This window comes from Aedes aegypti, chromosome 2 (assembly GCF_002204515.2).
Source record: "Aedes aegypti strain LVP_AGWG chromosome 2, AaegL5.0 Primary Assembly, whole genome shotgun sequence".
Classification (NCBI taxonomy): Eukaryota; Metazoa; Arthropoda; class Insecta; order Diptera; family Culicidae; genus Aedes; species Aedes aegypti.
Window position 1 is genome coordinate 335,102,008 of NC_035108.1, and position 18,533 is coordinate 335,120,540.

Sequence of the window (18,533 nt, forward strand, 5' to 3'; positions counted from 1 at the left end):
CATTTCAATATAAGGTTCAAAAACAAATAAGATATTTGCAAAGGAAAGATAAACATGATTGTGGGCCGAATATTCTAGTTTTTTTTTATTTACACAACCTTCTTGAGTCGATGTTCCATGGTTCGATATCGACTTATGAAGGCAAAATAAAAATATTTTTTTATGGTAACTATAATGGTCCCCTAAAAGAGCTTTCCAAAGCATTCCTGTTCGATGACTCGATATATTCATTAGTCGATAGTCCCCTAATTACAATTCGATTCGTTGTATATCGTAGACGATCGCCATCGCAGCACAAAGATCTATACAGAAATTGTAGCACTGGTTAATCGGGATTCAATAGAATATTCTAGAATTTTCAGTCAGATTCTTCTCTCTAATTTATAGAAGCTTCTGGAACTTTTGAAATATTTCACAACAGCATTTAAGGCTCTAACTATTTCAGATCAGAATAACGGCACTATAACAGTGGAGTATGGTTAGAGCATAAATTTGGGCGATTTTGCGTTCATAAATATCATGCGTGTCTCAGCTTATTATTCATACACCAATGGCATATTAATCAACAGAGAAATTTCTCTGTCCATGTTATCATTTTGCAATTGAACATAAACATTATTAATCTTTGAAAGAGGTTTTTGCTTGAAAATTCTTATGGAACGTGACTCGCCACGCTGGGTTAGCTAGTTTATCAATGAAATCATAATCGGTTTTCTGTGCATCGTAATACTTTCCTCTTATATGGAAATATAAGATCTTACAAAGAAGAACAAAGAAGTTTCGACAAAAACTTCCTAGAAAAGATGTTCTTCAAACTTAAACAATATTTTTCACATACCAAAAATCCGAATTTTTATGAATGAATTGTGTTTTGGTATACTCAACTATTATACTTGGCTCGAGACCTACCAATCTTTGACCATTCTAAACATTGCTCCTTATTCATGTGAATTATAATTATTTTGATGGCTTTTTTGTTTTAACACCATCGTGCAATAATATAATAGTCTAACGATACTGTATACAGAAAACCGATTACGATTCTATTGATATATTATAAAGATATAGCATGCACAAGGTGTCCACTTTATAAAATGAACAGTCCTTAAGTAAGTTCTACAATAGAGAATGTGGCTACTCTGGTAGGTGATAAATTATTATGAATATACATTAAACTTGTTCAACATACGATGATTAACGCTTTAAAGGAGACTTGACTGTATATCTTTATTTTGCTGGGGATAACACATGTTCACATGTTTATCAACAGCATGAGCAATCATGCATATGAAACGTAAAACCACATCGACTTTGGTTACTCTTCATTTCAGTGGTAAGTTTGGAGCAGTAGATACATAGTGTGCTAGTCGATTCGATGATTATGGTTCGAATCTGGTTTGCACCCTCTCGGTTTTTTGCGCATTTCCATACTTCCAATACATGCACTTAAAAGAGGCATATGTGTGGAAGTTTTATTTTTTAATACATGTGTTGATGATGCACGCACATGAAAAAAAATACACATGCGACATCAACCAGGATCGATCCATGGTCATGAGCGTGAGAACCAAATACTATACCACAGCACTAAACCCGCTTGTTGGTATGCGTGGTTCAAAAAGTATATCAAGTTGTACTTCCCCATTTGTACCTTAAAAACTGCTCGACTCAATGACCGGATTATCTGCCTATCAATAGACGCTCAAAAACGTCATGTCGCTCAGAAGAACACTTTTCCGCCATCAATAGACGCAGAAAACGCCTATAATGACGGTTTCAACTTTTGGGTGTAGTAAACGAACCATCATTTAAAATATTTAAGTTCAACTCATCAATCAAATCCATTAATAATGTCCCTCTACCATCAGATTTATTACTTCCCCATGCTATATTATGAGCATTAAAATCACCCAAAATATAGAAAGGGGCAGGAATCAGATTTAAAATACTTTTAATTTGAGATATAGAAAAACATGCATTCGAAGGGATGTAAAAACAAACAATAGAAAAAGTAAAATTATCTTTGGTTATCGAAGCAGCTATATATTCAATTTGTGAGTGCACTGATAAATCCAAATATTTAAATTCGATATTATCACGAATGCCAATTAAAACTCCTCCGTACGAAACAGTTCTATCTTTTCGAATAATTTTGAACTGTGGTATACGAAAAAATTTAGTTTGTTCCAACCATGTTTCATTTAAACAAAATATGTCTATATTCAAATTCAATAATAATATTTTGAGTCTGTCAATTTTGTTGATAATACTCCTACAATTCCACTGTAATATATTCAAAGAATTTAATGAAGCCATTACGCAGAAAATAGAGATGCAATGAGAGGTCTGAAAGCATTCAATTTATCCAAAATAGAAGCAAAAAAGGCAAAATTATCTTAACTATCTTCTTCCAAAAATCCGAAAGATCTAAAAAATCTATTAATTCTTCTAAAGTTTTCAAAATTGAACTATCAGATTTCTCATTCTCATTTGAATTTTCATTATGTTTAATTTTTTCATCATTATTAATTGAGGAAGTAGTATTTTTTTGAAAACCAGGAATATTTTTTTGCGTAGTAGAATTTTTGAGAACAGGGAAATTCGAGTTGTAGGAAGTTGATGGTTGACGTTCAAAATCAATTGCATTATTTTTTGATGAAATAATATGTGTTCGTTTTCGTTTAGTGGGGGGATTGTAAGTGAAATTCTGTTGTTTTCCAAAATTATCATCATCGTTATCTGGCAAAATTTCAAAGGTGTTAGAGGTAGAAAAATTATCTGAAGATTTCATAATATCTGCATACGATAAAAGATTTTTATTTTTTATTTTTTGATTTAATTTCATTTGATTTTCAATATATATAGGACATTGTTGCAAAAAATTATGTTTTTTTGTACAATAAATACAAACACCAGGATTTTTCTTACAATCTGATGATGAGTGCAAATCTCCACATTTGGAACATTTTAATTTATTTGAGCAAAAGTTGGCAGTATGGCCAAAAAGTAGGCAACGCTCACAATGCATGAGCTTTGGATAATAAAGTCGAACATGAAATATTACATTATCAATCGTTACATAATCTGGTAAAACGGAACCTGAAAATGTAATCTTGATACAATTTGAAGCTACATATTTTGATTCACTTCCATTGAAAAATAATTTTGATAGTCTATTACATTCTAAAATCTGGACTGGTGGAATAGATTTATTTTTAAAAATTCCCAAACCATGATCTTTAATTTCATTGCAATTCAAATCTTTATCGTATATAACTCCATTGATTTCACAATAATCACATGGAGCATATACACGATACGAATTAATAAACAATTTAGATTCCAGAAGAGCGTTGGCATCATCTCTGGAACTGAAAACAATTCTTAATTTATCGAAAGAAATTTTTTTGATTTCTTTCACAGATTTATAGTTTTTATAAACCTCTGAAGAAATCAATAAAACATTTATGGGTCTCTCTTTTTTACGAAAATATACCACATATGGGCCAGAAAAAGTTGATGGATAAACTTTTACACGGAAAGGTTTCGAAGGAAGGGATTCTTTTAAATGAGAAGCATCATTTACATCTCCTTCACCTTCGTCAGTTTTCGTAATAAGAATTCAAAAAATCTCCAAAACAAAACAAAAAAAAAAGAATAGAAGAAAAAATAACAAAAAAATAAAATTAAATTATACTTAGAGATTTCCAAAATAAGAGAACTTCAATTCCGAATCAAAACCTCAAATTCTTGAATTTGGATACTTGATACGAACTCTTGAATTAACTTGAAAATGCAAACAGCGCAACGATAACAATGTCCTAAATCCCCAAGAAATTTAGCGATTTTTAAAGGATGATGTTCTCTTCCTTCCTTCCGCAAATCGAAATCTCAGATTCTTGAATTTGAATACTTGAACACCAACTCTTGAAGTAACTTGAAACTGCAAACAGTGCAACAAATAATAAAGTCCTCAATTGGAATCCTCAGAAAATCTGAAATATGGAGAAAAAAATTGACAAGCGAAGAAAAAACCGTTTAGCCTGGTCAAGGCCTATGTACTTACCGAGTATGATAAAAAAAAAATTAAAAAAAATCATAAATTAGATAAATTTTTCGAAACTTGTTTGAAAGTTAAATTTAAAAAGGAACCTTTTTTCGATCAGATTTTCTGATATTATTTTCTTTTTCTTAATTTAAGGTGAAGATGAATCGAAGCCAAACTTCAAATTTTCAAGAGCACAAATCTGGAGAATCAAACACCCGTTTGAGTTGAAAACCTAATCGATTGGTCATCACCAGCCAGTGATCAATCGATTATGTTTTCAGCTTAAACGGATGTTTGGTTCTTCAGATTTGTGCTCTTGAAAATTTGAGGTTTGGCTTCGATTCATCTTCACCTTAAACATTGCATCTCTAGTATTTTTTAAACAAGTGCTTTTTTACAAAAATTGTTACTAAACATTAATTTTTACATTTTAATGGACGGAAACATGTTAAGAAATATTTCGAGTTAGAATGGTTTTAGTGGCTCTAAAGTTTTTTTTTCGTAATAAGTATTGGTACCGTAATTCGGGGTGTAGTTGATCAGTGGGGAAAAGTTGATCATTCCCGTACCCACATGTATAAACTGTCAAGAAAACTATGATCCGATTTCAATTATCACAATTTGTGTTAGGCAGTGTCCATTTATTACGTAACGCTAAAATTGAAAATTTTTGACTCCCTCCCACTCCTCCGTAACGCTTTTTGTATGAAAAATTTCAAACATTTGTATGAGGCGTAACGCTTGAACCTACTCCCCCCTCCCCCTAGTGCGTTACGTAATTTGTGGATGCCGCCTTATGTCACATTACCTGATATCTGCTCTTGATGTTTTGAAGTTCGTTTTTATATGATAGATAATTATACCATGTAAAAACAGTTTTTCTATGAAATGTTTGATGAACTGTTGAAGGGTTCTTCTCCAAACAATCGACTATTGCCAAGGCTATAGAAAACACCATTTGAATAAACTGTTTCATACATTCCAGGTATATTATGTGAACTCAGTTATAAATTTGCATTGACGATAAAATTTCCTTTTCAGAGAAAAAACACGTTCTTTTTGTGAGCGAGTTGCAAATTCAAAGGAAAATTGCATACCTTTAGGCGTTTTATGCGGTGTATTATGTAATTCACAACTTTTAACTCTAAAATTGACCGATTTATCATTAAGTTGTAAGATTTTTGAGACTTGATTCAGATTAAGTGACCCCAAATCTTTTGATTAGCATATTGCTTTATTTTACAAAACCTATCGCAGTAATTGATCAACTTCACCCCGGAATCAAAAACTCCACTTTTTGATTTCTAAAAAATATTTTTAATATTACAATAACATTTCGTCAAAATTACGCTTGTGTAATTAGATAAACATTCAACCAGTACAGGTTTTAAAAATATTTGGATGATAATACATGGATCCTATTGGGAATTATAAAACAAATTGGCACAAAAGTGATCAACTTCACCCCATTTTACGGTATATTAGCCTTGATTTGCAGTTGATAGATTACATGAAGATCATTTTGAATAGATCTATATTTTTTTGTATTTAATCGAAACTTTGATAAAGGGTATGTAAATACATGGAAATCTACAACTTAACTACTGTTTGACGTCATCATAATTAGCACTGAATTGGATAATGTTACGAAGTGCGTCGAATACATTCTAAGCATAGAAATACAGAATTTATAAAATAAAAAAATATTTTAATTAAAATCAACATTTAAAACATTATTTTTGGTCAAAATGAATTAGTATAACATTAAATTTGTGAATGAAAAATAATTGATTCTCATTTTTTTTTCCACAAACAATCAACAATCGATTTTTTTTAATTCAAATAGGTAATTATCGAACAGAATTGATTGAATCACGTAATGTATATAGGGCGTTGCATATCTCTAGGAGTTTAACGGTCTAAGGAAATTCCTGACTATGACTACAAATATTACCCACTTTGTAAAAATACTTTTCCCTAAGGGATTTGAGACTAAATTCAAGTTCTACTATAAATAGACTGTCAACTGTTTAACACTTCAGCAAATAGTGATTGTAGAACACAGATTGTTTGTAAACTACTAAACTACTCTTAGATGTATCATTTTACTCCAGTAAACGGTGCGCTTGTAGCGGTTCTAAATCATCTATACTAAATAGCTATATATAGAATACATATAAGGGCCATTGACGAGCTATAGACTCGGATACTAGCCGGCAAAGCGTGATTATCTAATGAAGTTGACAAGGGACAACTGACGACCAGTTCACCTTTCGAGTAGGAGACGAATGTAAGACGGGTTCGATTATCGTTATATCGAAGGAAATTTCTGTCAGCCAACACCTTTTAAAACATTCCAAATATATTATGGAAATACTCTGAAGCACTTCTAATGAGCAGATCAAGTTGCAACGGGGCCGTATATCCATCGCTTGTGAGAACATTGACCACGAGTAAAGCTTCCATCGAATGGCGTGCGATATGACCAGATAAAGCAATCGTTTGTAAATTGTTGTTGCTTATCAGCTGACCAAAATGTTGCGTCCGTTTAAGATTAATTTGCAACATTGTTACTATGTAAACATTAGACTGCAACGAAGTCAGTGTTCAATTACGTGAATGACGTCCTTTTTTATCGATTTGACGAGGATCGCTTATAAAAGATTTCTAAAAATATCGTATCGCACATTTCCGATAAAAAAGATAACAAATATTCAGTTGCATTTGTAATTTGCAGTATGACATTTTGACTCGCGTGTAGAAATAAGATGTTTATATAGAACCATAAGCCAGCCACAGACAAACAGATGTAAAGCTTAGGAAAAGAAAACGCTTTCATAATTATAGTCGGGATGACAGTACGCACAACACATCAACCACATATATGAATCGATCTAAGGTGAAGATGCAGCGAAGCCAAATCTCAAATTTTCAAGAGCACAAATCTGGAGAATTAAACAGCCATTCAAGATAAAAACTAGATCAATTGGTCACCACCAGCAAGTTACCAATCGATCAAGTTTTCAGCTCAAACCGTAGTCTGGTTCTTTAGATTTGTGTACTCCACAATTTAACGTCTGGCTTCGATGCATTTTCACCCTAAAAAGATGGCCGATGGACAATGTTGGAAAAGTGACGTCTGTTAATCGGTGGGCCAAGCCTCAACGACGACAACGCAAGCGAGATACGGGTATCAGTCGTCGAGAGCAGGAAAATGATGATGCCGTTTAGCGCTTGCATGCTTGTTTGCCAGTACGCTTCTGTCGCTGTTTGCTAACGCGTTCGGTGTACGACAAGCTCCCAACATCAAGCCGAGATCGCCATCGGAGAGTTCAAGTTCAATTGACGTAGTCTAAGCTTATACACCTCTATTCAGAGCGTTCTTATCGGCCAGAATTCGCCTGATAACATCATTTCGGTGCTCCTTCCCCAGGTTGAATTGCCTATGCGAAGTGATTGAGTGGCACTTGAGTGATGGTTATTTTTTCTCTTGTGTATTTTCAGAAAAACGCGCCACCGAAGGAAGTGGTCTAGTGTCCCATTACGAGCAGAAGCGCAAAATAAGTGATTCGGAAACCATGTCTGACAAAAAGGCAGACACCGTGTACGGTAAGTGTGTAATCCCATGTGAGACCGAGTGTTTTGCCTTCGGTTGATTTACTTTAGGATGATTTACTGGCGTCGGGGCCCCATGTGATACGTCCCCTAAATGAGTAGGCTTTCCCAGAAACGATTCTCGGAAATGTTAACTACTGCATTTTCAAGTGTAGAACTCCTTGGGCTACTATCATCAACGTGCTTAAAATCAAACAATCAGAGTGACTTATTTGTAATCATGTAATATTGAATAATCAACGAGAACACGCAATCATAGTTGTTGAATATTGAAGAGGCTTTTAAAAAGGCTAATAACTCAAATATTGAAATTCATGAGTGTTTATGGTTCGTCATCAGAAGCTTGTGATTTTTGCTATTTTCGTTAACTTCGTCATGAGGATATGGAATATACTGAACTCGAAAATCTTCATATCACAGAGCTAAGTATCTGAGAATATTTATCAGAAATAGGATTTATTTTCTGAAATCTTCTAATCTAAGATCAAGACACATATGATGTTGGTCAAGTGTGCCAGTAATGCTACTTTGAAAACACATCATAATCATCAATATGGTGTACAGCTACTAACTCCGTGATTGCAAGAACATCTGTACTTACACAGGGATCCAACAGACGCTAATCAGGATCAGTAACATCCTCAATGTGTAAGTACTGGTGCTCTCATTATTATAACAAACGATAACGGCACCGGTTGCGTCCAAATGCAGATCAATTTGGGGTTGGGAGGGAAATGTTGACGTGTTACTTGCTTTATGGAAGCCGAGTAGTCCTCTGCACTCCCACAAGTAAATACTAGGAGTTTGGATATGGGTAAGGGTTGGGTAAAGGATACGTTTTGGTAAACGATAAATATATAATTTGAAATGAATGCGCCTAACCGTTTTATTTTTATATTTTTTATTTATTCATTGATGCAGAGAAAGAATTTTATTCCTACTAGCTAACCAAATGAACATTTTGTTCTTTGAAGGGTAGGCTAAAGATTTCTATAATATGTAGCAACACTGTAATTAGAACTTATTTGTTAGTCTTTTTTAAATTATTGAATGTATCGCATTAAATTTTCACTTAAGTAGTGTTTTAATCTTTTTGTAAATAATCCCATATTTGGCATTTTTTTTTTTATATCATCCGGCAAATTATTATATAGCTTTATTCCAGCATACGTTATTCTTTTCCTTCCATATTCTGTTCTAATTCTACGTCTTTGGAAGTCGTTAGACTGCCTAGTATAATGGCTATGATTTGGCCTAGAAATTATTTGATTCGAATGAGTTCCTGTAATTTTAGTAATTTTATAAATGTAACAAATTGTTTTTATTCGTGTAGCCCGAGCAAAGGGAGTATATTTTTTGCTTTTTCAATGCACCGTTGAGATTTTAAAAAGCTGAAACCATAGGGGAACCAGTGAGCACTGAAGCGTCCTGTATTTTTCCTAACTTCAGATTGTTTGAGTTTGGGTGCAAAACAATCTAAAATACGATACTCGGGGCGACGCAGCAGGCTTTGCCGTAAACGGTCGTGTTTTATTTTGCTCCGCGTGCTTTTTTTTTCGTGTTCCAGTTTTTCGCGATTCCGTTGACATTGACTGGTGCTACTTTATCCGGATTTTTGTATGAAAGTGAATCACCGAAAGCCCTCGGAGGTTAACGTTGAAATTCGTGTGCTTTTTTTTGTAATGTTTTTACGACCATTTGCAACTGGCTTGTGAGTTTATTCCAGATAAAATTTGTCTCTGAAATTTTGATTTGGGTTCTACCGCCAGTACTTCGCCACTCAGTGTTGATTCGTGTTCAAAATAATTGGTAATAGATCGCAAAAAGTCTTTCTGGCAAAATGAAGAAATTTGGAGAAAAGTGATTAAACGTGAATCAAAAACGTCGTGAAATCCAAGACATTGAAAAAATGGTTTTTGTGTTGTGGAATGACGAACGAATGCGCGGCAGAGGTGAAAGGGGAAGAAATGTCAATCCCAAGGCTGGTGGAGTCGAAGGTTCCCATGGTGACGGCAATGCCGCCTTAGATGGTTTTCGGTGAGATTGTTCTGATTATTATTCTTACTAAATAAACTAAATACGTGCAAGTTTTGAAGAAAACATCTTTTAAACTGGAAGTGTGTTTGCATTATCATTATCGATTTGATAATGGTAATGCATGCATGCGGGGCTTATCGTTAGTGAAGGTGACTTCTGAATGGACGTGTCTCTCCAGCCATTCTAAAATGTTCACTGGTACTGCAATAGAGCTATCACCTTCTAACTCCTGGACTGAAGCTTTTTGCAAAAGGATTGCAGAAAGATTTTTTCCATAATATCACTGCCGGACAGTGGATGTTAGTTGGATCAAACACACACAGTTGAGATTTTAAAAAGCTGTAAGGTAATTTATAAACATTTCTTAACGCCTTGTTTTGAATGATTTGAAGTTTGCGTATAGTTGTTTTTGGAGCAGATATTACTCGATAAACGCATTTAGGATTACCATCCGTCCTGATTAAGCAGGACATGTGCTAATTTCAAGATATTTTCGAGGCGTCCTGATTTATTTTTAATATTTCATGTTTTGTCCTTCCTTTCCTGCTTGACGAACACCATGGAAAAACATATCTAGATGGTTTGAATTCTTTGAAAAAAAAAAAAAAACAAGAATGCAGGACGGGTAGTAGGTCTTTTTGTAGAGACTAGGTCTATATTCCAGGCTCTAAAAGTATATATTGTTAATGGAAGGTTCCTGAAGTCTCTTTAACAAATATGGTATCTGAAGTAATTATTTTCCACTTTCTCGTTGCATTTAATTCTGGTGTATAATTTTAGAGATTAGAGAAACTACATAGACTCTAACGCGATTATTCTCAAGGAATTTCTTTTCAGATTCCTTGAGGAAAAACTTAAATAATTCTTCTAGTGATTTCTTCAGGAATTCCCTGGGTTTCCTCTGTTGATTTCCATAAACTCTACTAGGAATTTATGTTTTTACCAGCTACTGCAAATTTATTCTGATCATTCGTATACAATTTCTTCTAGGATTACGTTCGATTTTTTTTTGAATTATACGTGGTTTGATTGATAATTTTTCGTTGGAGATATTAGCAATTTACATAGAAAATCTACCATAGCTTCCTCAAAAATTACAGAGAGTTACCACTCGTAATGAGCATACAGTAATACTTCACGCTAAGCCTGCTCAACACAGCGCATGTGTTAAAACTACACAGAATGAGCCAACCAATGCAGGACTCTCTGGAAAATTCTGTGTAAGTCGCACTCATGCAATGTGTAACCGATGTGTTGGTTATTGGCTGTGCGCGGATCGATGGAAATGGAACTGTCAGTCATCTCCCGCACGGCAGCAAACAGTTGGCCGTTGGTAAGATGGGAAGTTTTCTGGGATTTTTTCCAGCGAAAAGCTGAAGATGGTCGCAAATGCGGAAGTTTTTTTCCCCATTTGCTTCCGCTTTGGCTATTCGAATGAAAAAATCTCTGAAAACTTTAAAATTTGAATGTATTTTCAAAGTTTTCAGAAGCAAAAACAAAAATGGAAGCGTATTCCGCATTCCAAACGTTCCTCCTCTGTGCGCTTTTCACTCATTCGGTTTGTTTACCACCGTTTGCACAAAACTGTGTACAGCCCCTTTTGCACAGAATCTGTGCTGCATGAAGAGAGGCCGATTTTGTGTACTCGGCACTCATTTTTGAGCGGATGAAGTTTAGCGTGTTGCAGTGTTAATAGACTCACACTCAAATCTCAATCAATACGCTCTCCCGTGAAAGCAAACTCATTAGAGACCTACTTCGCAAATCTCACGCTTGAGATTTTGATGCAAAGTCACTCAATCAACTCAAACCGTAAAAAATGATTCAGTCGCAAAACCCGTCAAAAACTCGAGAAACCCGAATGTTGTTGTTTACATTAGAAAGGATTACTATAATTCTACCAGACTAACAAGAAACTATTGCCGTATATGAGTAAACTGTGGAAAAACGAGACAAAGAGTTGAAAAAGTGAGCCAACTCATCCATGATTTTTTGACTGTTGAGTTTAGTGATTGACAACTCACGCATGAAAAATCTCACGCGTGAGTTATGAAAAATTGAGTTTTTAAGTTTTGAGTTTTGAGCGGTAGCCATTTCAAAGGTGAAATCTAATAGTCTCAATATTTTTCCTTCATATTGGACTTGAATTGAATCATCCGGAAAATTAATTCACATTTTGGTCGTTCATATATTTTTTAACACTTTTGGCATTTTTTCCAAATAAAATCTACAAAAACTCGCCCAATCCTTTTTCATTTTTTGTTATTGGTTTATTAACACATAATTGGGATATTTATCAATTGAAAATTCACGTTTTTCGTATCTCCATCGAAAGAGCACATTTTTCTATGTAGGGAAGTTCTTGAACGGGGATTGTTTTCGGGACAAGCGTTTTCGGGACAAGTGTTTTAACAAGCGAAAAAATAAGCAAATTTTTCAAAACTTTAGTGACATGTTAAGGGGACAATCAAATGAAACAACTAGCATAAATATTTTGGAATTCTTATCTCCGTAATGGAAATAAGACGTTTTAACGGAAGTTTTGGAAAACGACCTATTAAATTTTGGTGGAGAGTTGTAGACCACTAGAATATAACCAGTGCACAAGAAAAGTGATTAGAGCAATAAACTAATAAAGGTACTTGTTTTAATTATTTATGATTCGTGGTTCGTGGGGCTGGAAAGGGCTGGTTAGCCGTAAACCACGAATCATAATTAATTAAAACAACTACCGACAACTACACTCAAGATAATGTCTTCATTTGATTCATGTGCAAACCTACATGGATTTTTGCAATGGGGGTTTGCATATGCAAAGTATGTGCGAAATTAAAGAATGATCGCCAATCTTTATTCTCATTGAAATAATGATGACTGCACATATAATCCATAGACCGGGCACATACTTTTCAGGGAAAGCTTCAATGGAATATATTGACAAAGACAAATTAAAGACCTCCATGTCCCTTGCAGTTACCCAAAATTTTATGGCTCATAAGGTAATCTAGAATGCCGTGAAAAGTGTACTGCGATCTGTCAAACTTGGGTACCTTTTGTACTACCGAGGGACCAAATGCAGTACTAGAAGTGGTACCCAATCTGAGCCCGAGTGTGACGGACCTGATATTGATCTACCTTGATTAATTAAAGATGTTTCTTTTTACATAAAACACAATAAAGTTGGGTGAATCAGTTATATTTGGAACATTGTTACACAGAAACTATGTTCGTTACTTCAAAGTTCTATTAAATTATTATTCGCAATTAGTTAGGAAATAAATAGTTTTACGACACCTCGTTAAATTTGCTCCCACTTAAGTCCCATCCTTCTTTGCTGGCTGTTTCCAAAACTCGCAAGAGCATCTTCCAGTCGTGGTAGCTGATGAAAAAGTATTTCCACACCTGCACAGACGTTGTATCTTAATGAATTATCATTTTAAATGTTTTTTCAACGATATTTATTCAAATAAATACCTTCAAGTTATCGATAGCAAACGATGTAACACTTGTTCGGCGGCCATCTTCGTTTATACCATGTGGTATGGGATACACACAAGTAAATCCCGCACATACCTTTAATGTTACTCGTATAGAAAGTATTCGATGAGTATGTGGGGCAAATAAATCTAATGAAAAGCAAAACTTGAGCACTGTATATGCAATTGCACATATATTTAAGGGAGCTATTATCTTGAGTGTACCGAAAAACTAAACATTACATATATTTTGCAATTGGATTAAATGGACAAATTCATGTGAAGTTTGCGAAAAAGTTACACGTCTTCTCGGTGAGAATCGAACTCACGACTCCCTGTTCTCTAGATAGGGCGCGTTACCCCTACGCCATGAGAGGACTCATGGACGCAGAAGTTAACCTTCGCCAACAAGATATTTCGAAAGAATAGCTGATTTATGAAAGAAGGGAAAATATATGATGAACATTTTACAGACGAATTTTACACGCCATTAATTACCAGTTTTCATTAGAGACGCATTTTTGCGCGCAAAAAAAGATACTGCATTGTATCTCACATTATTCGGGGCAGTGATTCATTTTGAACTGAACGCGAGCCAAAACTGAACGGAGCAAGTTCAAAGTTTGCTCGAGAACGCAGTAGACATTGAACTCCGGAGCCGGAGCCCACTGCTGCTCTCGAACGCCCCGTTCAGATCGCAATGCACTACAATGGTATTCAAAGCATTGATTTTCACAGCAATATTAAATATCTAATAAATTGAAATTCCAGACCACTATACTCCACAATTATCAATCGGGGTAATGGTTAGTGACCTATTCGGGGTAGTGGCGTTCGGGGAAATAACCCTTTCGAGGTAATGGCGTTCAGGGTAGTGTCATTCGGGGTAGTGTCATAGAGTCGATTGCTTATCATTTATTCTCACCATGGCACTGAATTCGGGGAACAGACGTTCAGAGGAGAATAGCACAATCAGGCAAAGTTCAAGGGAAAAGAAAAAAAAAAGATCTTTGGAACCCAAAGATCAAAACTATGACACTACCCCGAAAGGCTATTACTCCGAACGGGTTATTATCCCGAACGTCACTACCCCAGTACTTGTTATAAACAGAGAAATCAAAAATTCTTTGAAACAGCATGTATAAATATTCAAGTGCTCTTCGAAAAAACTATCTTACCTAACTAAGTTACCCCGTTTTACGGAATTTGTTGATGAATAAAACATCGCTTCAGTTTTTTATTCACATAAATTTTCTGAACTATTTCAATAAATATTCTTAAATGTTTATCTGATTGTTGTTTATCGAAGTAGTTGCTAAAAAATAATTAAATGTAATGATGTATAAATTTTGTCCAAAAGCCAGTTATAAGTCCCAAATGTTTGATACCGATTGGTAAACCTGGATTACTGTTCCAGATACCGACCTGGTAAACCTGGATTTCTGTTAAAATTGTTTCAACAAATAATTTTCTTTCTCTTAACTCCTTTCTGTAATTGGTCCAATCTGCAAGCGGAATCCAGGGTCACGAAATGTACATCGGATTTTTTCTTGCTAGAGTTTAGTATTTGGATTATATTTTCATAATCAGAAAGTTTTAAAATATTCTATCGGTGAAATTTTGATTTTTTCCACTTTTTAGCCATTTTTCATACTAAATCCCATGAAAATCAAGTTTTCAACGCAAATGTATGGAAAAAATTTCACCAATAGAATATTTTAAAACCTTCCGATTATGAAAATATAGACCAAATGCTGATCTCAAGCGAGAAAAAATCCGAAGTACATTCGATTTTTATAATCGTCTGGTTCAGACATAGCGTGAGGGTATATTTTCTTCGAAGAAAAGAAAATTTTCTTGTTGGTGAGTTTTGGAAGATAATTTCTTTCCTTCGGTAAAAATGTGCACCGGAATTCACCTATTTCACATATTGATTGCCTAATTATTTGATTTCACACTTTTATCCCTACAGTTATTTTCGTTGTCTTAGCGTATAATTTTGGTCCAAGGTGAATATATCCTAAAGCTGGGATTTTTATTGATACGTTGTATTGGAGGACACTTTTAAAACATTCTCATTTTGGTTGAAGTCCACAAAGAGTTATCGCGAATATTGTTCAAGTTATGGACGCTTTTCGTTCAAAATAATACTATTTTCAAAATTCAATTAATCTCTTCAAACATAAAACGTTCCCACAGTTTTTTCACCATAATTAAAAGAAAAGACAATCTTTCTAAAAACACCACCCTAACTTATTTGTAAAAAAAAAGTCATAACTCACGAGCCCTAAGAGATACAAATTTTGATTCTTCGGCAAAGTTGCTTCAAATTAATTGTTATAAAACAGTGTAGAACATTGTAGAACCCTAATGCCAAAATATGTCTGAGAAATATGGAGAAACTTTTCCGAAGACACCATATATCTAGAACATACGGTTTAGGCGCAAACATTCTTGTCTTTCTAGATATGGCTTTGGGATCAATGTGCATTGATTTGTTCATAAAGAATGTGTCCTTACGCAAAGATAAATCGCTTAAGTTATTTTGGAAAAATAATTCTTTCGATATTAACACATTATTTTTTATCATCTACATCTATCCTCTCTTATCCTGTTATCCTCGAGATAATCATTCAAAATTTCAAACTCACCTTCCGCTTACTCTACTTTCCAGACATCCTGATTCCGTCGATGGTAATCGCTGCCCTATTTATTGTTAATGGCATCGTATTCGCGGTCATTATGCGCTACAGGAACAAAAGAAAACAACGCCTTGAACTAGACAGTAAGGAACTAGCAGAACTGTAAAGAGCCCCTCGTCACTTCCTCAAGCAAGCAAGGAACAACAGCTGAAAAATCCAATGCATGAAAAATACTCAAAACAATGATAATGCATGTACAAGAACAATGGAAAGAGTCATTAGGAATGGAGAAGAATGAAAGCAAACCATCTTCACCGTTCGCCGTCGTCGTCGCCTTCATCATCATCATCGCCATGATTGCACATCCATAGATACCTTTATTTTCGCCGGAAGTCAGAGAAATTCTTCGACGTCATGTCATCCGCCACATTGTCGTCCCTATTGGAAGCGGCCGAGTACAGAGTCATATTTCTTTTCTGTGTCTCCATGTATGTTTGTCAACATCAATCTCCACCACCCCTGCAAACATCAACACGTGTGTATTTGTCACACCCCTAACGAACAACAAAAGGTGTGCACACCCCTGGGACGTCCCATCAAGGGCAAGGTCGTCATCATCATCTGCCGCAGAACCAGTAGAAGCACCATATCATCAACTCATCTTCATTATCATGGCCACTGGAGCATTGCTGTCATCCTAGATGTACACGCGAATGCGACATGCCAAAAGGAAACCGAACATTATCATCGCCACACGGTAGAATAAAAAACGGAAAAGGTAAGTCTAACCCACGGTTCAATTATTGGAAAACGGATTCAAAACGCACTCAGTTTACGAGTCAGAGCCAGATATTTTGTCGATCTAAGGAACAAAAACCGATTGGATGTAGTTCAATAGCTTATAGATTTGAGCAATCTAAGATTAGATAAAGTTTGAAGATTACGCATTACTGGGATCACTGGCAATTGCAGAGCATAGGAAGAGAAAATTGCTTTAGATAAATTTGAAACCAGAATTGGTGAACCTCTGAAAAGGAGGTTTAATATTTTTGGTTATTTGGCAGTTGCCAAACACTTTGCTTGTCTCTTATATTTTGACACAGTTGCCAGTATTCTTGGTATGAGATCCTCAACGTTCACACCCACACGTACACGGTAACTATTTTTGCACGCTGAAAAATTATTATATACAAAATCTCTTATATCGCATTTAAAATAAAAACAATGGTTATCGTAAAAGAAACAAAAGATAAAACGAAACAAAAATATTTATATTATGCAAAAGTGCTAAGGAATTTTGATATCTTATTTCTCCGATGTTTTAGTCTCGAAAATATTTTCTTGCATTTTCGCTTGGATAACAAAATCAATCTAAAATATAAGTGCGCCGCAAAAAAATATCGCTCCGGGTAATGTAATATTTTCTAAAATTTTACAGTTAATAAGCAAAATGAACGAACACTGCTTAAATTCAGCAGTAAAATAGTTGTCATTAGAGTATCGAATTGGATATATTTTTCGAGTTTGTTTCCTAATCTACCAATACAAAGAAATTTTCACCACCATCAATTTCAAACAAAGAAGGTAGGGTCGCGTTTTAAGGAGAATATAATATTCAGCCTGAATACACGCATACATACACACAAACCACACAACCACAAGCCAAAGATTAGATGTTAAAGCGCGAACCTAGAATGCAGTTCTCAGTCGACTACTTTGACGAGAGTTGATAAATATTGGTAAGATAAACGAAAATCAACATGTGCTTTAACGAAACAAAGAAAAAAATTAACCGCTCTTTAAACAAACAAAGATAAAGTCGCTGTAGTAAATCTGTAAAAAACAACCTGTGGAACTGATAAAAACTGATGGAATTTGAGTTTCCTGTGCGGGATAGATGATGCTTGGCCGTAGTGAATTGTGATCGAAACAGTTACGCAGACAAACACACATACTGACAAACAACCCAAACGATGAGAGTGAAGAGAGAAGTCAGTACGCAATGAGATGAGTTATTGTGGTAATCTTTTGGTTTTTCTAGTTGAAGAGATGGGCGCTCTCGCGTACAAAAATCAAAGCAAACCAGACAAAGTTTTTCCAAACTAATCAATTCTTACGTGTTTTGTAATTTTCACGCCTCAAACGTAGAAAAAAAAGGAAATCAGTACAGGATTTTCTGATCACTTTATTGTTTTTGCGACTTTCCATAAGGAAGAAGAAAAATTGTCAACGGAAGTCGTTTATTTTTTTTTTTGAACTCTGTTATTTTCTTAATTTTTTAAGGAAATATTTATTTGCCTAATTAAACATTGTACTTCCATGCTGAATAATAAAATGATACAAATGAAATCGAGCGCAACGGTTATTTTATCCGAAATGTTCATGGTGGTGAATGATAGCAGGATTTAACATGGTTGAAAATGTGGTGAAACGTTTCCATTTTTTTTTCCTTTTTATCCTTTTGGGCAGCAATTCGTCAAATGTATACAAAGCAAACGAAACCAGTTAGGTTATTGTAATAGATTTAACCCCTCTACTAGCAGCATCATTTTTTCTCCACAAAAACAAATAATTGCCATAAGTTTTTTTGGTTTTTCGAAGTTTTTTTCAAGAGTTTTTTCACAAGATTTTAGAAAACTCTTCTATTTTTAGAATCTTGTGTCGAGTGTCGATTTTGATAATTGGTCATCTAGATCCAGAATTATTCCGAAATTT

General features: G+C 34.8%; 1 protein-coding gene across 3 annotated transcripts in view; it reads left to right on the forward strand.

Moving 5' to 3' along the window:
- The window catches only part of LOC5575982, a 526,418-nt gene extending 508,251 nt beyond the window's left edge, over positions 1-18,167 (forward strand). For 2 of the 3 annotated variants that reach the window (XM_021846000.1, XM_021846001.1), the window contains 2 exons: positions 7,553-7,657; positions 15,851-18,167. In XM_021846000.1, coding sequence (XP_021701692.1) covers positions 7,553-7,657; positions 15,851-15,984 — 239 coding nt within the window. In that variant the 3' untranslated portion in view covers positions 15,985-18,167. Of the gene's footprint in view, positions 1-7,248; positions 7,482-7,552; positions 7,658-15,850 lie in introns of those variants that run through there. The other variant, XR_002500734.1, reaches the window with a different exon arrangement.
- Positions 18,168-18,533: the final 366 nt, after the last annotated feature.